The 23909-nt window shown below is 44.0% G+C and overlaps 2 protein-coding genes across 2 annotated transcripts in view; both read right to left on the minus strand.

Annotated features, from left to right (window-relative positions):
* adgb (androglobin) overlaps positions 1-4489 on the minus strand; it is a 44514-nt gene extending 40025 nt beyond the window's left edge. The window contains exons 1-5 of the mRNA XM_030770836.1: positions 4410-4489; positions 3481-3617; positions 3181-3269; positions 1276-1347; positions 785-988 (exon numbers count right to left, since the gene is read on the minus strand). Of these exons, the coding sequence (XP_030626696.1) occupies positions 785-988; positions 1276-1347; positions 3181-3269; positions 3481-3617; positions 4410-4489 (582 nt within the window). The remainder of the gene's footprint in view (positions 1-784; positions 989-1275; positions 1348-3180; positions 3270-3480; positions 3618-4409) is intronic.
* Positions 4490-6975: 2486 nt separating this feature from the next.
* Positions 6976-23793, minus strand: rab32a (RAB32a, member RAS oncogene family). The gene is made up of 3 exons (XM_030770622.1): positions 23388-23793; positions 11110-11387; positions 6976-7182 (listed from the first exon to the last, which is right to left on the minus strand). Exons 1-3 carry the CDS (start codon positions 23599-23601, stop codon positions 7033-7035), a joined length of 642 nt encoding a protein of 213 aa, XP_030626482.1. The 5' UTR covers positions 23602-23793; the 3' UTR covers positions 6976-7032.
* Positions 23794-23909: the final 116 nt, after the last annotated feature.

The raw sequence follows: 23909 nt of genomic DNA on the forward strand, positions 1-23909 counted from the left end.
CCCCTCCCACATTTTGCTGCAAACAAACCCAGGACAGCAGGTTGGCTTTTTTTTTTTCACTGAGTTTTAGCTGAAACCGTTTGGCAGATTCTTTGGTCTCCTCAAGCGTCGGGAGCTAAGTTTGAGATTTTTCGGGAGGCGGGGGGTGGGGGGTGGGTAACGAAATGGCTTTGCGTTTGTCTCGGCTGGGAAAAGTCGGCAGTGGCGTCACGAGAAGTGATTTGCTCTGCAGACACAGCTGTGCCAGTGAGAGCGGGGCCCGTGGGTTTTTTTCGAAGTGAAGGTCAGAAGAGACAGGGGGAGCAGAAGCAGGGTCACTCAGCTGAATTGGGAAGAGGCTGGGCGGCTGTCTAGACAGCCCAGAACACCCTCGTGTTCCTCAGTCTCCGCTCATACTCTGCACATTAGCTCTCTGCATTCCAGGAATCAACAGTGAATTCTAGAACTCTGACCTCTGGCCCGTAATGGGTTTAATTGTGATGTCATAACTGCTGTATTAACATTGGACACACTGTTACACTGTTTCAGCCTCGACCTTTAGGCAGGTAATAGTAGGTCTCCATAGATCTGTTATCTTCTAATAAACATGTAAGTTCAATACAACAGTAAACTGTTCTTACATCTTATTAGACCATGCAACTTTACGTACACACACACGCAGACGTATGCGCATACAAACACATACACACACATACACGTGCTCAAACACAAACACATTCATTACACTCGGGGTACAGTGCTGTAGCACAGAGAGTAAGAGAAATGACTCTTTGGCATGGCTTACCATCCAGTACAGTCTGACCACATATTTCCCATAGACATTATACAGTGGCATGTGACCCTTCACTACTTTACACAGCGAGTAGATATGCTCCCAGGGTCTCCAGGGGTGAAGGGTCGTATCCATGGAGACGGGTCTCTCCTCACTGTCCGGTCTGTTGCAGACTTTCCACACAATGTATATCTCGCTGATAATCCAGCGTATGAGCTGACGAGAGGACAGATCGGCCAGAGAAGAGGAAAAATGACAATCCACAGGTAAATTACACCGTCGTCATCAAAAAGTGTTACAATACTTTTAACAGCCCAATTTCAAAACTTGCCTTAATGTAGCAGTTTTCATGTCAATCAATCACATATGACATAGAAAGCAAGGTTTTAATCATTATGCTAGACACCAATTTTCACAAAGGATTTAACGCTGTATATGATTAAGACCTAACAACTACGAACGACTATAATGTGTTGGACGCAGGTTAATTAACAGGCGCTTACCTCACTGTGCAGTAGATGCTCATTGGCTGACGTGAGATCAAAGGACGATTCGTCCTCCACCACAACCGGGCTCTGTTTCACAAGAAACAGTCAGACCTGAGTCAAATAAGTATCTGAAGTATTAGTTTGATTGGGCCGTGTTCCAATACTCTTCAGTGCTCCTTGTGATCCTGTTCTGTTAATGAACGTTTATTTGCTGTTGCTTCAATGCAATAAGTCCTGATAGAATATTGATAAATTTTGGTAGAGAAGGAAACAGGGTAAAGCAGCCATGTAAGAGTACTCTGTTGGAGCCAGGTTGTGTTCAAACACTTCAAACGCTCAGCTGACCCACAGACAAAGACGCTCACACCTCAGTGCGAAAGAAATCAAGCAATCAAATGTACTTGTTAGGCTTTGAGCAAACACAGTCATGTTCGATTCTCAGCAAACCATCACTAATTTGGCCTAATAGCCTCCACAAATCACTGTTGTTTGTATGAGTTTTCAGACCTGGTCTTAGAAGCATGGTTTCAACTGTTTAAAGGAAACATTTCTCTCTCTCTCTCCCTCTCTCTCTCACTCTCTCTCTCGCTCTCTCTCTCTCCTACTGTCACAGACGGTGTTGGCCTGCTGAGAGCGGAGACTCCTGAGGAGCGAGGCTCCATGATTACTTGATTATCTGCTGGTAATGGACTTTAAAGAACCTCTAATGAAATGTGCGCGACTCTCGAGATCAACGCTATATTCTTAGGGAAGAGAATTTTTTTTTTTTTTTACCTTCAGAGGTTTTGGGGGGGGGGGGGGGGGCGAGGGTTAAGCCGTCACCACGGCAACGGCATCGGGCTGACCTCAATTCATTCCGTCGATTAGACTTCTCAAACGTGGCTGATTGAATGTGGAATTGATTAGCTTCGGCGTCGAGTCTACGCTTGATTACATACTACGTGATTAAGTGTGAGAATCACTCGTGCCCCCATCTCAACAGGACCCCCCCCCCCCCCTTTCACAGCGATGCTCCGTGACCTGCACTGATCTCAATAAACCAAAAGAGTTCCGTCTCTTAATTGCGTTGTGTCGTACACATAACGGAGAAATCTCATTACGCTAATTCATATCAGGCAGCAGAGTCATACACCGGAGTTGTGCCAATTACGGTTCTGCAAAATGGCAATTTCATTTGCCTTTCAATACGGTGTAATCTGAGTAATGACGCCAAAAAAAACCGAAAAAAAAACGAAAAAAAAAAAAAAAACCCACAGACAAGGCTTTTAATGCAGGTGTGGTGTAAATTAACTCAGATGAGTCAGAGTGGAGCGCGCTCTGTAAAGTCCTGAATGAATGAATGAATGAATGCCTGAATTTTGAGCTCTTTAGTCACTATTCAATTCACATACAATATAATCTTTTTTTTCTTTTTCCTCTATGGACTCCCTGAGGTGGCATAGGCTATTGTCCAGGCCTGAGGCCTGGGAAGGATACATATTGGCCACACTAGAATGACTGGTCCCGTTCAAATACTCTTTAAGTGCTCCCTTTCTTGAGACCTCACTCTCTGGACAACTAAACTTGCTTGCTTCGTTTAAGGCCTGTAAGTGATATTTCTACTGTATTATATTCACACGCTCTGTCTCACCGATAAGAGTTTTAGAAACTTTAGTCGGAAAGGACACATGGTAAAGGAGCCGTGTGATAGAATAGGAACGGGTCCCAGTTATTCAAACACTTCCAAGTGTATTTCTGCACCCAGATCTGCTGCAGACATTAACAATACTGCGTGTTTGCCCAGGTCTACTTGCACTGCCCAAAGGGGAAGAATAGACTTTAACTCAACATTGTCTTGATAAAATGTGTTTTGTGTAGTAGGCATACAGCTCAAATTAATTATGAATCTCTATGGTGTACCTTTGATTTGATCACAGTCACCTTGTTAATAATGTATTCCGAAGGTCTCTTCCAGGTGTGCACTTTCAAGGATGCGGGCAACTGAACTTTCCCTTCTGGGTCCTCAAAAAATTGCTGTGGTTGAAAGGACACAAAAGGAGTTGACCCAATTTTTTTTTTTTTCCAAAGCTTTAAATAACTGAGGTAAAACACATTTAATTTTTTTGTTTTATACCAACTTTACTTCTTGCTCTTTGAAACTTCTTAAACCCTAAGCTAATGTTAAAGATAATGACCCTTTTTTTTATCCGTCCATTCTCACCGTATATGGGCTCTTCCTATTCTTGGCATCTTTGCACTTGGTGCCGTCCCATTTCTCAGCGTTGACCTCTGTCTCGTTCCATTCTGGCCAGATGTTCACGCGACTCTTCTTCATGTCACCTGGGCCTTCTGAGCCGCTGGCCACGACTGCCGATGCACTGTCCATTCAACAATACAACAGCGGACTTTACCAGTTGCACAGTTGAAAAGTGCGTTTCCAGTGCGCCTTTGTTTCCAACAGGAATTAAACCCATTATAAAGTTTTAATGTGTTGTTGTAACACGACATATTTGGATCAAATAACCTTTCATACCGTCAAATAAAGATTCAGTGGTGAATACGTGTGCTAAAACGCCAACTCAGAAATTAAACGTTGCAACCTAGAATGTACGAATAAACGACGTATTTTCCAGGTATGTTCGACCGTTGCTCTGTTACCACAGAAAATCAGAAACGCAATGTGAATAGGATCAGTATAGCCTAGACTGTGACCCTCTGAACGTTATGACACCTAGCACAAAAAAAAAGAATCTGCGTGAAGCGACCGCGGGGCGGTTTGGAAAAACGGTAAAAATTAACTATTTGTCTAGAGATGCTGAGACGGGAAGAAATGTGTGTCGCTCAACATACAATTCCTTCTTGAAAATAAATAAATAAATAAATGATGCTTATTGAAAAAAGCGTCATTAAATACATGATCACATTCAATCACCATAATTTCAAGTCTTCACAGCTTACAATGTATTATAAGCCTTCTATCCTTTATCCACTGTGTAAAAAAATAACATCCAAGTTATGGTCCTCTTATTTATCAGATATCTCATTTATCTCAAAAACTTGGTTTTGGTGCCATTTCGTGCATCAAATGTATGTTTCAAATGTTTGAACTTTTACGATCGTTTCTCGGAACAGTTAACCATGTAACTTCATTCGTTTCAGCCTTAACTTACTCTTTGTTCGGTGTCTGTCCATGCGAAGACATGAGACGAGCAGATGAAGCCTCTTTTTTCTTTGGTGATGTTTTTGACATTGTTGTTTTCTTGTATTAGGTTAAACGTAGATGAATGCAGTTTAAACTCAAACACGAAGAGAATTTAATTGATTGAAGCGTTATTGTTTTTGTTGTACTTCCTGAAGTTTGGTGCGTCTCTAGGCAACCACTCTTTCCCCTCCCCTCTGCCAGGGGACAGTTAATCGAGAAAATGTGTGCACGTGTCAATGAATTTTCAAACTTGAGTCACGCGCCGAAAACGAGAGGAAATATGTATCGTTAAAGCACGACACGTTGAGATGTGTAAAGGTTTTATCGATTCTTGAAAAATCATGTATGCAAATGCTCGAAAGTTTTTCAAACCAACCTGAAATGATGCGGGAAAGGCCTCCGATCCGAACATAGTCGATATTTGTTTGTTAATTAAGTTAGACATTAGCTACTGTCAACTTTTCGCCAAAACAAAATCATGTGCCACCAAGCTCAACAAGGACCTCCCGCATTTGAAACTGATTTATATATTAAACATTTCGAATTATGAAAAATTGTAACAATACATAAATCACTTCAGTGTATGTTTAAAAACGAGAAACATGGATACAACCTGGAGAACAGAGAGCAGTAGCACCGTTGTAGATGAGTTTACTGTTCCACTGTTCAAAACAAGAACTAAGGGTGTGCATTTTACCAAACCTGGGGGGACATGGTGTCCATGGAGCGTGACATGAGAGAGCACATGTTGCGGCTAAGGGTGTGTCAGACATAAATTAAGGAAACGCAAATGACAGAGAATAACTTTTTATTTATTAATTATTTGATGTCTAGAAAGCAATTTATAGCAATGTTTGCTCATTTGGTTACATTTTTCATGTCGGTCTCTCTTTATTATCCATTGATTTAATTATCGTTAATATTTTTAAGTATCTTAATTTCCTCATTTTCATTTTATCTAAAATGTGCATTGATTAACAGCAGATTTATAGATTTATTGTGCTGTATATTGCTTCGAGCAAAACTCTATCCTGGCAGTCATGTCAATAAGGCGTTGTTGAACTGAACAGACCAACGACAGAAAAGATCACCTGTGGCTGACTTAACTGTCGATATTGAAGCAAGAACTTTAATGATAATTCAAGGTCAGATCAGAAGTACTCAGTGGTGGAGACTGATCACCTCTTCCCAATTATGTTGTAGTCACCTTGTTTTCACTCAAAGGACCATTTCTCTGTCGAACTGTAGCTATTGGTCTAGATACTTAGCCTACATGTATCTGATGTAACGAGACTCTGTGACGACCTCTATCGCACGTCGTGCTCTAACCGTCACCCTAGAGACAGCGTGACGCTTCGTACTCACTCATGGTAGAGGCACGCGCGAGGTCAGGTCTGGTGATTGTCACACCGTTGTCAAAGTGGCGTCTTACTACGCGCTCAGAGCACACACACACACACACACACACACACACATTCACTCATACAGATCATGTGGCTCCTGCTACTTAATTCAAACATGAATGAACAAAGGAGACAAACTGACAGTACCTTTTATTTAAAACATTTTTTTTTTCATTATTAGTTCAACAAAGGTTTTAACCTGCAAAGTTGGCAGATTTCAGTATATCCAGCATATTTTAAAACAGTTTAACTCATCTGTGATTCCCCACAGAACACAAGGCTTGACCAGGAGAACGGCTTAAAAAAAAAAAAGGAAAAAAAAAAAAAGCCCACGTCTGCTGTTGAGGGCAACTTCGTCAGACCTGCACAATGATTTCTGTGCATCAATTCTTATTCAAGGCACTGGGACAGAATTGTGTATTGTGAGAGATACATATGCCCTTTGCGCTTGCTCATTCATCTTACAGATGGCACTGCCTCTATTTGTTTTCCTATTTCAGTTTTCTGTAGATAATGTCCGTGTGTGTTTGATAATCTTCTCTTGTATGTCCTCTGGAAGATGTCAGTGGCTTGTGAAATGAGAGAGAGAGAGAGAAAAACAGAGAGAGAAAGAGAGAAAAAGAGAGAGAGAGAGAGAAAGAAAAAGAGAGAGAGAGAGATTGAATCCTGACATGTGCACCACAAACCCGGGTTTTCTTTTAACCAGCCTTTTCAATAAGCAACACTTTACCAGAACACAGCTGTTCTCGTGTTTTCGGAGAACAGCATGAGAACTTTTTTATCCTTCATTATAAAAGAATGACACAATACCAGAGTGTGAGTCTTTTCTGAATGAAACTATTGTGAAGAGAAAGAGAGAGAGAGAGAGAGAGAGAGAGAGAGCGCAGACTCAAGCAAATGGAGTGGTTACAATGAAAAGAGCTATGCAGAGTTCTCTCTCTCTTGTCATTTCGCAACATCTTTGTGTCTTTGCTCCCCGAAGAGTCCTGTCTGACCCAGGAGGATCTTTGGTCATCGTGGGTCTGGTCTGCGTTTGGGTTCAGTGACTGCTAACTGTGGGAGGTGAAGTCTTTGGAAGGGGGGGGGGGGTTGGTGTTTCTGAGGAAGGGGGGGGGGGGGGGGTGTCTCTGAGGCTCAGTCCTTGGCTGCTACCCCTTATTTTTAACGGGTGGACAGTCGGTTCCATCGCTAGCAGCACCCAGACTTGCTTTCAGCGGGAACAGTCTCTTGGTCGAGCTTGATCCGATCGCCGTTGCTCTCCTCGTACGGAAGGCCTTTATCGTTGAGCAGAATGTTCTCCACCAAGAAACGAGCAGCTTCATCCACATTTATGTTCTCCTGCGAAACAGAGCACAGTGGAATTAAGGAGACAGCTTTAATGCCGAGAGAACGTCAAACGTTTAAAAAAAAGAAAAAAAAAAAAAACCCTAATGAAACAAACGCGAAAGCAAAACAATCCTGTCCTCTTATCGCACCGACACTGACCGTACGCAAATCCATTTCCACGGCAGACTAACACAAAAATAACAGGTGGATTGACGGATGAATCATCTGCGGAGTGGTTTAAGAACAGTCAGAAGACTCTAAGAGACTTATGCATTCGTTACTTTTGTTTGCTACCACACACAGATTCATTACGGCACCCCGCGTCTGAGTTTCCATCAAAATAATGTCTTTAAGACATGTTCATACTGTCGGTCGGGATTTGCCGTGCCGCACCCCATTAACCCGAAGCATATAATTCGGTTGATGGACAGTATATTTATGCCTCCTGATTAATATACAAGCTCCTTTTCCTCTCTGTCTGTCCTCGCCACGTAGGAGAGTCTTGACACGTGCCGAATCCTACAGGGCTGAGTCGTTACCAAAGCAGCTTTCTTTTTCCCCCCGCTAAAGCCCCATCTTCATCACTCCTCATCACTCTTTCATGACCCTCCACTCTCTCTCTCTCTCTCTCTCTCTCTCCTTCATCTTTCCATTCTCAGCTCAACAGCATGACAGAGGGAGTGGACGCGACACGGAGAGGCATGAAAAAAAACCATAGGAGTTTAACCAAAGCCATCCCTTGTTTTTTTTTTTCTTCTATTTTTTTCCCTTTTCTTTTTTTTCTTTTTTCTTTTTCTCTGTAAACAATATGCAGCAAAAATACTGTCTCTCCTGTCAGATAATGAATATTAATAAACTGTAGACAAGCGTATCTGTCACTCTGAAGGGCTTTGTGTGGGAAAGAGCCTGAAGCCAACAGAATGCAGTATGAACACAGAGATGAGCGGAGTGTGGCCTTTATCCCAGGCTTAGGACTGAAAACACAGCCAGGTAAACAAACTATTTGAATTTCACAGATGGAACTACAGCCTTGAGGTTAGAAGCTCTCTCTCTCTTTCTTTCTCTCTCTGTCTCTCAAACTCGCCACACTCGCCACACACACACACACACACAGAATTGGAAGTCTTTTTCTTTCTGTCCATGGTGTCAGTCTGTGCGTTGACCGACCATTAGTCAGTCATGTGCCTTTGGGAAAACGCCGCCTGAAGTGTAGTCCTTTTGTTACCGTGGAGACAAACCCACATATTCACAACCACCACATGCCCCACAACTACTCAGTCCACAGCAATAAACACAGACATTATGATGGAAAAAAAAATTAACTCCAGTTTTCATGGTATTGCGTAAACATTCCGGAACTCATGACTTTGTTTGAATTAAAGGGGCTTGGAATGCGTCGGTTGAATAAGCCATGACGTTGACAGTTTGGCTAGAACTCACCACCAGAGGCCAGAGATTTACACTGGAGAAGCTCTGTTATAACAGAGGACTTTGCGAGGAAAACACATTATAATGCAGTGTGTAGCGGGCATCTTCAAAGGGCATTTGCATCTAGGACAAATGAAATAGAGAACGTGTCTGTGTGTGAGATGTTTTCAATCATTCTGAGCGCGCGTGTCTGCGTGTGTGTGTGTGTGTTTGTTTCAGCTGTGAAAATTCAACTGGTGTCTGGGGTTTCGGCAACTCCAGTGAGACAGTCCCTGTTTCATTGTTCTTTTTCCTCACATTCTCTGATTCTACCCCCCCCCCCCCCCCCCCCCCCATCTTTTGAAAGTCTTCAGTAATTCAGAAAAATGAGTCAGAAAGAGATAGACAAAACCCAGCTGAGGTCTCTAGGGAGAGACAGAGAGAGAGAGAGAGAGAGAGAGAGAGAGAGAGAGAGAGAGAGAGGGAGAGAAAGGAATAAAGGTAGAGCAGTCCCCTTGGACTCCTCAGCACAGGGGGAAGCTTGATAAAACACAAACATATCTTGATGAATGAGTAAAGACACACACACACACACACACACGCACACGCACGCACACACAATCACACACACACACACGCACGCACACGGCAGGTGCCAGAGCTCCTCGCCAGACATCTGTGTGACTGTGTCCCTAATAGAGAAATTTCTCTCGGAAACATGTGCTTACACAGTCTGGGTGCTGAGACACCTTCTGTCAAAACAGCTTGGCCCAGACACATAGACACACACACACACACACACACACAAACTGAATATATGCCAGAACACACACAGAACACACACGCACGCACGCACACACACACACACACATACACACGGGCACGCGCTAAGAAACCTTGTGTGCATATACAAAGATGAATGACACAAATGAACAGTGATTCCCATACATTAACACAGGCACAGGTGCAAGGAGTTTTCTTCAGCCAAACTCACGCATACAAAAGAAAATTTCCTGTGAGGAACAAGTTTTTAGATGTGTGTGCTCTCTCTCTCTCTCTCTCTCTTTGAAATAGCGGCTTGGGTGAGAGGCAGAGAGGCTAAACTGGTGAAAGTGTGGCACTCACAGGGTTTGTTCTCCTCATGGCTCTGCTGGAGCAGAAGAGAGGGTAAGGGCAAAAAAAATAACAAGCTCGGTCTTCGGCAGAAAAGGCCAAAGGGTCATCCACACGCGTATGACAGTTACAGGAAGAGTCTCCGAGACCTTCCTGTGACCTGACACACACACACACACACACACACACACACACATGCACACACACGCATACACATGCACCAAGCTCCATACCAAGATCCCACTGCCCTAATTTTATCCATAGCTACTACAGCACATAGCTTAAGATCTGTGTGTGTATGTGTGTGTGTGTGTGTGTGTGTGTGAGAGAGAGAGAGAGAGAGAGAGAGAGTGACTGAGAGAGTGAGAGAGAGAGAGGATTATGTGCTCCGAGACTTTGTCAAAAAGACTCTTAAGGAGGAACCACAAATCTCATTCACACACGTCTGTATGAATTTGGACCGATCCACCACTTTCACGACCCAGAAATACTGCCTCAGCCACGCCAACTGTCACAGGGCCAATCAGATCGCAGCAAAAACGACGGCAAACATCACCCGCGAGAACGGAACTCCACTGGCCGTTCCCATATTAGAACGAAACATAATTATATTAACCACATTATGAACAGCTTGACTGCCGTAAACAAGTCCGATGTCAGCAGGAGGGCCAAATCGTTCACTCATTCAAAACGACGGTAACGAGTTTTAACAATGCAACGTCCGTTTTTTTCACATATCGGTACCTCCTCATGGTGGTATGTTCGCCGCTTTTGAAATTGCATGTATGGTTCTATTTCCCTGTGCGTTTACATTTACACCACGTGACATCTTTACCGCGTAAGCCCCGTGACCCTACCATGTGGGGTGAGACCAGTTTCCTACGTTTCTACACAAAAGTGCCGCTTTCGGCCCTAATGCCGCGAGGTATTCCAGCCATGTGATATATTTAGGTTAGCTGGGGTAACTCCTGAGCTGATTAGCGTAGTTAATCGTCGTACTTGTTCAGTTATATAGTAACTGTTAATTAACGTATGTCTCAGACAAAGATACGTTAACAGGACGAATGTTCTAGATGTTTGAATTTTAGCGGTGATAGCTTGTTATTGAAACGGAAAGCAAACGATTTCCCCCTAATGTGAAGACATCTCACAGATCAACAGTGGACTATATTAACATTAATAATTGAACTGATTGAAGAAAGACACTATTCCTTGGGGCTGAGTGTCTCCCATTCTAACAAGTAATCTCTAATTTTCCCTGCCCATACAGAAGATATATATATGTTTGTGAATTAGCATTAGACTTGGGAAGATCTTTGTTATGGTTCGTGTGAATGCAGTTCAAGGTTCAAGGGTAAAATCTAATCTGACACGTTGAGATGTTTCTCAGTTATTTGTAAGTGTGTGTCTGTTACATACCTTCGCAGAAGTCTCGAACCAACCCAGGAAACCCGTCTCCTTGCAGAAGTTGTCCATCTGGGAGGCGTTGCTGGAGCCGTCTTTTTTCTGGTCACATTTATTGGCCAGGAGGACGGCAGGAATCGGGCTCCCATTGGCCAGTTTCACTTTGCTGTCCAGGTCGTGTTTCCACTTGGAAACGGCCTCGAACGTGGAGCCACGCGTAACGTCAAACACCACAAACGCTCCCACCGCCTCTTTGTAGTACACCCTGGTCATATTCCCAAAACGCTCCTGACCTGAAAATCGAAACCAGGACCTTTTAATAAACACACACACACAAACAAAAGAAAAATACACCAGTACGTTACAATTTCACTAAAAACGTGTTACTGCGAACGGCTGGATTTCTGCGGTGCCCGAGAAAGGTGCTACGCATTCAAAATGCAAGAGACTTTTAATTTGGAATGGATGTCTCCAATGTTCATTCACGTAAAAAGAAAAACAAACAAACAAACAAACGATGAAACAAAGGGCCTCTTAGACTAAGATTCCAAAGTCATACTAGGACAGTAAAAGTGGCTTTTCTCTCAGTGGTTCTGCAGACAAGACAAAGCTGTTTCATAACTGTCACAGTAGCTGCTCCCACAGAACCTTCTCAGCTCACTGAAGGAAGCTCTCTTTTTTTTCTTCCTCTTCCCTTTTCCTCTCTTTCACACACTTCATTTTGCCTTAAGAGAGATCAAGCGGAGCACAGGCAAATCTTCCAAAGCTGGATGGACAAGTAAAAATATGGAAGAGAGAGAGAGAGAGAGAGAGAGAGAGAGGAAGAGGGAAAAAGAGAGAAAGACTGTGTGGCGGTTCTTGCTAATCACACTTCAAAGCACTAACTGTGCTTTGCAACACACACACACACACTCAACTGGCTCATTATGAGTTTTGGTTCAGATGGTTTACTCTCTCGTGTAATGTCTTCCACCATTTTGTCTTATGGTGAGATCGAAGAATTGTACTGTAGTCCTATACAGCCTTTGATTGTGACTCAAGACATCAAATGAAAAAAAAAATGGAGAAAGAGAGAGAGAGTGTGATGAGGGCGGGAAATGAGAGAGAAATAATTACGATGAGAAGAATGAGCAACTGTTTGACCTTGAGGGAGCATGACATTTGTTCCAGTCACCAAGAAATTATATAAATCCAAGGCCGCCCTCTTCTCCTATGACACACTGACTCATCAATATGCAGATACTGAGAAACAGACAGACAGGGATGGTGAACAAAGGATGGAGAGTGTGCATGTGCGTGAGAGAGATAGAACGTGACAGAGAGAGGCTGAACTGACCGTATCGAAACAATATTTTAAATCTGATATTCCAGCGGCGTCCTGACATTCTACCGAAAATGTTGACAGGACCTATATCCTTAAGCCGCGAGTCTGAAACGCGCGTGAAACGGATCCGTGTTCAGACCTCACAAAGCTTTGGTAATGACACCAACACTGTTTTTCATGATCCATCTCAGTGATCGTTCGTCAGTCGACGCGCCATTTGTCACATCCGTTCTTCAAATACTTCACATCCATCTGCACCTCTGTGTTCGCCGTCCAGGTATCAATCAGTCCTCCAGCTGTTTATTCACCTTTTCCGCGTATTTTTGAACTCATTTATTCCCAAAAACAAATCTTTCTCTGACAGTGAATTGAAAGGAACACATTCCACATTTGCTGGAATGATGAATGAAATTAGAGATTAGAGAATATCTGTTGCTCTAAAGCATAGTGACTAATCTGCATGTTTCTGAAGTTACTCCTTCTTGTTTCTCCTTATCGTGCTACACAAATGTCAACACTAGACAATTGGCAGTTGCCAGGTCTTGTTTTAAAGTATACTAAGCCTTAGCCTGCTGTTTCATTGTCCTGCAACCTGACTTTTCTACACAACGTTATCCCTCAGATAACAGCAAGTAAATATTTCACGTCAGGGAGTTTGAATGGCTTCAAACTAGCAGTCCCATCTCAGTTTGAAAACCAAAATGACCAGGCAAAGTCTCTGAACAGCTGTTCTTAAACGCAGTGCAATGGATTCGGAAGTGTCTTCATCGTGCCTAAAATGTTTGGAATTGACTCATTTGTATGTACATACCAGTTCTTGGATATAATTGTTTATAAGACACCGCTGGACAAGGAATTAAACATCAGTCAAATGCTGTTTTTTTTTTTTTTTTACCAGAGGCTGAAAGCACCAAACAGCTTCCTGTTCTGCGTTAGGTCTTGAGTTTGCTTCGCGCAGCACACCATCTGTGTCAGAAAGAATATATTTCTACTAACTTCAGTTTTTTACCCTTTCAACATTTGCCTGAGGGAAAGACAACTCCAGTTTGATCTGCACTGACTCCTTCATAAACATAAGTTGTTGTTCAGTGTTCTGGTTTCTGCCGAGAAAAAAAAAAACTGCATTGTTTGCGGAGAGGTGAAAGAAGAAGGTGTTTTTGTCTGTTTTGAAGAATGAGATGTTTTACATCAACAGTTTGCGGTTTTACCTTTTTCCACATCAAACCCACGCCTCAGGCCACTGTGCTGTCTCCCAGAGTGGCAGAGGGGAGGGGGGGGGGAGAAGAGGACCCGGAGGGGAGGGGGGCAGAGAGAGAAAGAGAGAGACAGAAGAAAAGAGGACAGAGGGACAGGGACAAAGAGAGAGAGAGAGAGATGCATCAGTGGACTGTGAGTAACTGATGAAGGTTGGAGCACTTCTATGTGTAAATGCAGTCAGTCCGAACAGTGGCTTGTCTCTCAGATCAGAGTTCAGCATGAGGGAAGTAATGATCACAGCTCTGTCTGTGCCAACTGACAGGCCTTTGTTCACTATCACTGCTCTTCCTCCACAGTCTGTGTGTGTGTGTGTGTGTCAGAAGCCTTTTCTCTCACCGTAAGACCTAACACCGCAGCCACGGGAAGTGCTGGATCCTCTGGGAACTTTGATTTTCTCTGTGTTGAGTGATCAGAGCTCATTACCCATAGGCTGTGTCTTCTTTTTTTTTTTTTTTTTTCCTTTTTCTTTTTGATGGAGGCTCTAACCTACATACTCAACGCGCTGAGTCCGCTAGGCTGAGCGAGACGCTCACCACGGGGGGGTGGGGGTGGGGGGGGGACCCGAAGCAGGAAGCCATGCATCGTGGTTCCACAAAGCCTGGCCACTATGAACAGGGAGACCACAACTAAATATTCAATCCTCTTTTTCTCTTTTCGTTTCAGAGACGTAAAAACCGTATTAAAGTTCAGGGCAAACCAAAAATATGAGGCGCAATAATCACCCCCCCCCCCCCACCCCCTTCGGTTCCTCCCCCCCAACCCCCCCCCCCCCACCACCACCATCTCCTCACCCCCCAATGGTCTCAATTTCATTATCTTCGCTCGTTCAGCTGTGCTCTGTATGTGCCAAAAGCTCCTTGGGCCTCTCTGCGGCTAATTGCTCTTGATTGTGGGTCTAAATTTAGCCCATTTAACCTCAGGTGAACACACAGGGGGGCTGGCACACAAGAGGAGAGAGGGAGAGAGAGAGAGAGCCTCTTTTTTTTTTGGCTCCAAGTCCGTTTTGGGGTTACAGTCCTAAAAAAAAAATAGCCAGCTCTGCACTATCATAGACACGTGAAAGAGAGAAAAAGAGTGAGAGAGAGAGAGAGAGAGAGCGAGAGAGAGAGAGAGAGAGCAACACAAAGTAACAAATCCAGATACTTTGTGAAACATTGTTCCCCCTCCTGTTTCTAACTGGCATTGATCTTCTCTGCTCCTCCTCACAGTGTGTGTACCCCTGTTATTGGGCTTTTTTTTTTTTCCCTCTCTCTTCAGGAAGAGAAAGTGCCAGAAGATTGAGAAGTCAGTTGAGACAAATATTGACTTCTCCAAATTCACTCCAGCATTTCTGAGAATGTCAGCTATTTGTCTGCGGAGAGAGAGATAGGCAGAGAGAGCACGAGAGAGAAGATGGGGAAATGACTGAGATGGGACGAGTGGTTTATTTAGATGGCTGAGAGAGAAAAGTGGCGGTTTAAGTGAGGTGTTTAAGGGAAAAGTCTAAGAAAAGACACACAGAGCAGCTAAGAGGCGTACAATCAAACACCTTGCATGTTAACTTTGCCCTGTTTGTGTTTTGCATTCAGATAAGGAAGCACTGAGCACATGTATGCGCGCGCGCGCACACACACACACACACACACACACACACACACACACACACACACACACACACACTCACTTCATTTCTTTGTAACCCAGTTCTTCTCCCTGTGTTCTATAGAGAAATCAGAGCTGGTGTATGTTTGGTAACAAGGGTGTTTGTATTAAACACACTGGCTGTATCAAATCTACACAAGAACGTTTCAGCTGATCAATTTTTCAGTTGAAAATTATGTAGGTTCCTTGGTTCTGTTCAAGCTTCGTGAGTCCTCACGACGAAGACGGGCCCCTTGTAGAGAATCTATGATTAGAACTGACCCACTTGTATCTTAACATTCAGTAATATGTTTCATACGAGTAGGTACACGGACTGTTTTTTTTGCACCGTGTGACGCTCGCTGGTCACGCGTCATCTCGGTGACCCTTCCACGTCGATACGAGTGGTCACTCCGACTATCATGGGACTGAGTGAGATCTCGAAGAGTTCGATAACGATCAATGAGGTTACACTGAGAAAATTTATGACTTTTCCCCACGGAGAGCAGCAGTCAGCGATCCATCTCCATTCACCTCCGATCGATTCTCAGGTCGATAGATCTCACCACGACGCAAGAGAAGGGGAAAAAAAAAAAAAAAACCCCAAACAAACAAAAAAAAAAAAACCCCACCACTTTCAGCACGGCCGCTCTCCACAGCCCTCTGAAGTCTAATATCACAAACTGAGCAGACCAAACCCAAACACTAAAGGACAGGTCAATACAGCCGAAATACACGAGCTTCTCCATTCCCCGCTCATTCCACGGCGAACACAAGAGGACGTAACCGCTGTGTACTGTGACCGCAGACGTAACTTCTTCATGGGAAAATTAGAAGTGAAAATTTAAGAGGATCTTTGAACAAAAACAAACAAAAAAAAAAACACCAACTCACGAAGAACACATACGCCCATATATATATATATATAAAACCATAGACGGTTTAAAGGTGGTTCAGTTTTTCAAGCCAACCGTGGCAAGCATCTGCATCATCAGGCAGATCTTAGTGGCTTGGCAGTGGTACAGCCGTTCACTTTCGTCACGAGGAGGTGATGTAAAAGTAAGAAGATTCACACATGATGTCTCAATGTACACCCAGCCTACATACTCCTGGAAACAGTCTCAAAGGTCACTTCACACCCTGATGCAAATCTAATGCGTTTTACATTTTAAAATTCCAGCCAAATCAAGTGTTAAAAAGCTCTGTCAGTCATTGCAATAACGCTTGCACCTAAAAAGCCCACCTCCACCTACACAGAACGTAACAAGCTAGCACATGTCATCTCACTGAGGAACATTTGTTTGTGTCAGAAATGCAGAGAGAGGTAAAGAGAGTGGAAGGCATCTAAAAAGACAGAGCGAACATGAAGAGAGAGAAAGAGTGAGAAAGTGAGTGAGAGAGAGAGGGAGAGAGAGAGGGAGAGAATAGAAAGGAGAGACTTCGTCCATAGCCATAGCAACATGAAGTTCTTTTCCTGTACGGCCTTCATCACGATTACTATCTTGTGGGCGTGTTGCCGTGGAAACAGTCCAAGCCAGACAAACCAGCTGCGTTTTTTTTTTTTGTTTTTTTTTCCCCTACAGTCATCGATGGAACAGAAACGCAGTTCAGACACTCGCTGCATCTCCTTTCACCCTGACGACACTACTGTACTGCTAATGGCCTGACCACTAACGAGAGACAGAGGGACCCCACATACTACAGACAGAGAAAGCAAACGCTATTTTGAAGGTGCATGAATTGGACAAAGCTTCTTCAGGGGGGAAAAAAATTACACAACTGCTTGATAACTGCTGTAAAACACATCCGTTCAATCACACCACCTTTATCCAGTCTCTAGAAAATAATGCCACAAGTATGGACAGGAAAAAAAAAAAAAAAAACATTTTCTTTTCACACACACACACACACACACACACACATCAAAGAAATTGCCCAACTCAAAGACAGCTGGTTTATGTCTTAAAAGGTGAAGCCAAGACGCAGCGCTACAAAAGAGACAGGTCCGCAAACCATTTTCCTGCGACAGCGTTTTTCTTTCTTTTAGTAACAATGTGAGTAACAATGTCCTGTTTTTTGCTCACTTTCTGCAGTCAAATCTTGGACAGCCGAGTCGTTAGACAGCTCAGACGGGAGTTTAAGAGGCGGAAAATGTCACCTGTGTGAAAAACAAGAACATGTCAACTGTGTCACTCGGGAACACAATCGGGTCAAATTCCACCAGACGACCCACAAGTTGCCACATACAAACATACAAATATTCTTTCACGACACAAACACCCTCTTCATACACATAGTTCCCTCTTTACCAGAGAGAGCGGTCAGAAAAAAGAATCAGTAATATCATTTAGTTTGAATGTCCCTTCTCTCTCTCTCTCTTTCTTTCTGTCTCTTTCTCTCTCTCTCTCTCTCCCCCCCTCCCCCTCTCTCCACTCCCTTTATCCTCAATCCTACTTTCTTTCTTTCTTTCTTTCTCTCTATCCTTCCTTCAACTTCTCTGTTGTTTCAAATCGTCGGCACGAGTAACAGGCTTTCTCCAGAGCAACAGGCCTATAATCAGCCTGTCTCTCTCTCAGACTGCCCCCCCAAGACACACTGCTATTCTGGGTCAGAGTGGGCGGGCAACCCCCTGGCTTCACACAGGCTCCAACACTCGCATCTGTGGAAAAAGGCACAGATCACCATCATCCCATTCAGGGTCATTAACACCATCATTAGTGGGTAAGGGGGGGGGGGGGTGTCAACGCCCGTGCCATGTTTGGCTGCCCCCCACCTCACTGCTGCCACGGGTACGAACGTGCCAATTAACTGTTTGATCAACGGGGGTTAATCGTCGGGGTGGAGGTTGAGGTGTAAACCGTGCGCTGCTCTGCCAGATGTTCAGCTCAAAGCTCCTCCAGATGATATTAATTAATGCTAGGGTTCAAACCGAGACACACCTCTCCCTCTGTCTGAGCCCTCCCCCCTCCCTTCTTGAACTGCTACTCAGAGAACCTGAAACAAACACAGTTTGTGGACAACACCCGTCCAAACGGTGGTGTTAGGGCGCGCTGCCATCTATGACGGTGGTCCGTCTTCTGCCCACTAATTCTGTTTTGAGCTTCAGTTTAACACAGCTGACCCAGCTACTTAAGGAGTTTGGTGACATTTGACAAACAGAATCATGGGCGTCAGACAGGGGGTGAAAAAAAAAACTTACAGTATGGTAAGGTTCATGTCAGTAACCCTTTCTCCCTCCTTCCGGACTTTTGGAAGCCAAGAGAAGGCGCTTGGCATTCTATCTGCCCGACAGCAAAAGTTCTCAAGAGACAAGAGGGTGGAATAGAAATCTACAGGAGGGGTAAAGTTAACGTCAGTAACCACTGATCTGTCACTGTGTCATCTGGAAAGACACGAACCCAGGGTTTAGATTCATACCTGCCTCTCTGTCGCTTTACAGATCCACCGTCTCTCTGAAGGCTTAAAAAAGTAAACCAAAGTAAACTCTATCCTCTTCCCCTCTATCGACTTCTCCTCTCTTTCTAGGATTTCTAAAAGAAGTGAGCTAACATCAGTAATTTCGTAATCACTCCCTGCTACACCCTACACGGTTATAGTTTACGCTGTGCTATATTGCTTAAACCCATCAAATTGTTTACAGCGTTCTTAACAGACCATACATAATGAGACAGAGTCTTGCTTGAGTCTTCAACTTAGGACATAAGGTCTGCTTGTTGTGGATATGCTGGGTTTTTATCCAGGATGCAGGGGGATATCGTCTCCGTTCCAAAAAGGACATGTTTTAAGCGGAAGAGCAGGCTGCTCGAGTCTGACTACTGTCAATGTTCCAGAGACTCGCTGACTGAGTACAACCCTGACGAATCACACCTGGCTTCAGTTTCCCCTCGTATGCGTAGAACCACACCTCACAGCTACCAAATTTCTCCCTTCAGTGCTCTCTCTCTCTCTCTCACATGCTCTTTGTTTCATCTGCTCTCAACAGAGAGGGAGATCAAAAGAAATAAAACGATGAAGCCTGAGGCCTAGGTGTGTTGGACTCGTTGCCATGGGTCTGGCACTGACTGATGTCTGGAACCAAAGACTCTTCTTCTCTCAGGTCTGCAATACTCTAGAATTGTAATGTTAGACTTGACTCATCAGATATCTGTTCAGATAACCTGACCCGGGCGTGGCTGGACACAGACGGACTACGACATAGACTCTGAACGTTTTCGATGTGGAAGTGTATGTTTCCGCAGCATTTTCGATTGTACATCCGACAGACACAAGAAAGTTTCTGTGGTGCAACTGCCCACTGGTTGGCCTACCAGGAACTAGCGTTAATTTTGGGGTTTTTTTGTGATGGTAATATTTGTAAGTGTGGCTTTTAATCAGATTTTTCTCAAAACCTATCCTATCTGAAAATATGACATTATGAACACTAACACACACACAAAAACACACACACACACGTGCGTGCGGGCACGCACACACACACACAAACATACACACGTAAATGTGCCAAAGACTTGATGCTGGAGGAATTTCTTTAACAGCAGAGAAAATTGTCTTAAACCACAAACTTCCTCAAACATGAGTAACCAGAGTTTCGTGGTTCTATTCTGACCAAGCAGAGCTGTAAAATTCATACACAAACACACGCACGCACACACAAAAAGAGTCAAACATGAAGAAAAAAAAAAGTCAGATTTGAGATAATCTTGCAGATAAATGAAAATATCTGATATTTTCACTTCTCTAACTTTAGGGAATGAACAAATATTTCTTTCTTGTTGTACACCTATGTGGTGCATCGGGGAGATGATAAGATATTTTCAAACTCTTGCTTAAACTGATGGTTAAGTTTTCAAAAGGTTCAACAAATGCTAAGACAGTAAAATGCAAAAAAACAACAAACCCCCCCCCCCCCCAAAACCTTATCACACTGTTCCTATTCAAGTCCTCATGCGCTCTCCAGGAATGCTTTCTACAACTACAAAGAGAGAGACCCCTCCCTCCCATCCTCATTCCCTCCTGACATTAGGAAGCCAACAGAAGTTCCTGGCAATCTACATGCCCAACAGCAAAAAGTTCTCATTTTCCAAAAAGGGAACAGGGTTCCAGGAGGACAGGGTCTGATTTATGATTACCCCATGACGTCTGTTCGGTCGGCTCTCAAACAGAGGTCCTTCAAAAACGCTCGGGCAGTTCCTCTTTGTTACCGAGCAGACGAAAAAATGATAGGGGGGGGGCCTCATCATGTGACTCTGCCATCGAGTGGGTCTGTTGGATTTTTTTTTTTTGGATTATATATGTGTGTATGCTCTGTTGTGCGTTGTCGCTGGAAGTCCAAGCACAGAAATCACTCTCTCTAGGTCGAAAACAAACCTTAAGTGTATGTCTCACATTCACGGTACAAACACACTTTTTTTTTTTTTTTTTCCCTGATTCAGAACGTCTGATTCCCAGTACTATCACCCTGAGCTGACAAGTACAGTGCTAATCCAGAGGGGCGAGGACATGCACACGCGTGTTATGACTACATGCCATTGTTCCTTTTCATCTGCGAGTTTGCTTCTCACAGGTGAAATAAAAAAAAAAAAAAAAAAGGGGGAGAGAAGTCATCTTCCTCCAGAGGAACGTGAGGAGGGCCATGCTGTTTCCATAGAAACCACACACACGCTGCAGCTGTGCCGTGTCAGGAAACAGTACCGAAACAGCACGGCGGCAAGGAGGGAACCCTGTGTGGCGGGACGGCCCAGACCGGGGTGTTCTTTGCGAGGCCTGACCCGGTGGGTGGAACCACCGAGACTGAAACTCACAGCTGAACTTAAACCCACACATTTCCAGACATAGACACCACGGTGCAGGCTCCGACTTACATACGAGCAACACGACGTAGTTTACCCCCTGTCCCAGTCGCTGCAGTGGAACCCAGGTGGAGCTGATATAACGACATCGGCTTTAGGCGTCAGGGGAGCTCTCTCACCTCATGGAGAGGTAAATGCGGACCGGAGGAGGCACTGAGCAAGTGTTTGATCTTCTTGGTTTAGTTTGGGAACTGCATTCATTCTGGTTGTTGAGTTATGTTTTCAGTTGATGGTTATGAAAGAGAGAAAGGTCTGAAAGGGTTTTTTTTGTTTTGGGGTTGTTTTTTTTTAGGACTTTGTCTTTTCCTTCTCCTTTGCCTTGTGGGTCTGTGGAAGTGGTCCTTCCATGTGCCCTGTCAAGGCACATGCCTGTTTGTTCTCTTTCTCTCTCTTTCACACACACACACACACGCACACACACGCACTTGTCTTTGAAACTAAAATAAAACTACCACTTCATCTGACAAACCAGTGAATATGAAAATGACCAAAGTGACAGTGCTCTGGCCCGAGAGGAGTTAACCGCTGAATAGCGATGGAAACCGCACCCTGTTTCCCATAATTAGAACCATCCTCTCATAAAAAGAAAAATGCCTTCCCTAGCTGAAGGAAAACAAAACAAAGACAGGCTGCCTGTGGACTGAGTCGGGGAAGACGTGTATATCACTGCGGAATAACAATAACGTCAGTCGCACTTGTACACTCATTCATATGCCACGGAGGCCAGTCTATCTCAAAACATATGTAGCATCCGACTCAGTTATGCTAAGCTTCCATTACAGGCCTGGTAAATGTACGCACATGTCTCATCTTCAATGGCCCGTTGACAGGAATAAATGCGTTAGTCATTTTCACCTGAAGCGTAGACTTAACATTAGCCTAGACTAGTGAACTGGAACTTCATCCAGTCTGTGTGTCCGCGAGTTTGAAAACGGACGCGTAACTGAGAAGTTACTCAGTTGCGTAAATTGTACTTTTAATATTATGTATTGGTTATATGTTCTGTGTATTGCATGTGACATTTCTGGAACAGAACAAAATGACAAAACACGCGGAAAAATATTAGGCTAATGGAAGAGACTGTGAAGGTGGAATTCCCCTCACGGTACAGGTTATAACCTTATGAATCAAAATTGCTCAATCACAAACATGACTCTCATACTTTCATTTAGCGACGGGGGGGGGATTTTTTCTTTTTCAAACTGAATCATAGCAGTCATTGACCAACGGAAGAGTTATTGTCTATGCTAAAAGTATAAACTATACGGTTTCGGTAGTGTAGCCTGTTTGTCAGGAGTTCCGAATGGCAGCTGTGTTGACTGAGACCCACGGGCTACAGTGTCGCCACAGCAGGATTTCCTTGGCGCGCGCACATGTAGAGCCATATCACGCCGGAGTTGTCGAAATCTCTCCTCACGCACGCACTCTTCTGAATGTTACACAAAGTTGTTTTTCTGTAGACCCTGGCGGGAGACAATCTAAAGGCCCGTCATGAAAAAAACACAACAAAACTTTTGTGCCTGTCTTCTGATTCTTTTCTGTCAGGCTCACCGGTTCAGTGCATAACTTGACTGAGTATGATGTTATCCCCGTTTGAATGGTAGCCTAATTTCGCTTCCTTTTAAGCGGGTGTATTTTAACATTTGTAAAACAAAAGTCAGTTCTTTACGCTTGAACGACGTTGAAAGCTCCACAGTTTGCACATTCGAAACAGCACCGAGAACTGCAAATGGCTTAAAGGTTTTAATAGTTTAAACAACTTATCGGAATGTTGAATGACGGAATGTTTGCCCTCCTCCCTGTCTCTCTCTCTCTCTCTCTTACTTTATCTCTTGCTCACTCGCCCCCCTCTCTCTAGCTGAAAATCTAATAACATGACCTACATAGCGTTGGTAATTATGTTCGCTAACGTGATCACAACACAGGGAAGAGCCCCAACAAAACTTCAAAACTTTTCTGCGAACTTTCTTCCAAGTTGTCTTTAGCGATTCAAAAAAACATGTACGGGTCTGTCTAGCTGCAGGCATGATAAATATTCAAAACCTGGATGTCCTGAAAGTGAAAAATCACACGAGCCCATTGTTTACAGTTGCCCGAGAGAAGTTTCAGTGTGTCTGATTTGTCAATCTGTTTGTCCGTTTGCAGTTCACGTAGCAAGGACAACTAAATAAATCGTTCACTTTCGTGATTGTTTAAAGAAAGAAACAGCGTAAACTTGGCTACGGTGTGACAAGACGTCTTACCTGCAATGTCCCATAGCTGCAGGCGAACCAGTGTTTTGCTGTCCCAGTTAATGACTTTGAGGGCAAAATCGACGCCGATTGTTGCCCTGTAATGCTGAGAAAAGAGCTGATGGACATATCGCTTAATGATGCTGGTCTTTCCCACACCCAACTCTCCAATTACCAACACTTTGAACAAATACTCCTTACACTCCGAAACCGAGCCACCAGCCATGCTGCGATAAGTCAACACGTAGCCTAACAGTTGAGGCACAAAAAAAAGCTTCCCTAACTTTCTACTAGAACTTCCCGTTTTTTGTTTTCTTTTTACTCTTTCTGTCTCTCTCTCTCGCTCTGCCTCTCTCTTGCTCTCCTTTTCGCTTGGCTCAACCCCTGTGGGTGTGTAACTCAGTTTGATTGAGGAGCACTGGTAATAGACCACCAAGCGCCTTCGGTCTTCTCCTCCTACCGGACTACCACCTGATAAGTCACAGGACCCGGAAATATCTTGCCTGGCACACGTTCGCCTCTCCTCGCCGGATC

Source organism: Chanos chanos, chromosome 4, assembly GCF_902362185.1.
Source record: "Chanos chanos chromosome 4, fChaCha1.1, whole genome shotgun sequence".
Classification (NCBI taxonomy): domain Eukaryota; kingdom Metazoa; phylum Chordata; class Actinopteri; order Gonorynchiformes; family Chanidae; genus Chanos; species Chanos chanos.

Excerpts from the sequence above, each read along its gene's own strand:
- rab32a (XM_030770622.1), bottom strand. The coding sequence starts at position 23,601 with ATGGCTGGTGGCTCGGTTTCGGAGTGTAAGGAGTATTTGTTCAAAGTG. Across the intron at positions 11,388-23,387 it reads GCAGCTATGGGACATTGCAG|GTCAGGAGCGTTTTGGGAAT; the intron begins GTAAGACGTCTT and ends TTCGATTTTCAG. Across the intron at positions 7,183-11,109 it reads GGTTCGAGACTTCTGCGAAG|GAGAACATAAATGTGGATGA; the intron begins GTATGTAACAGA and ends TCTGTTTCGCAG.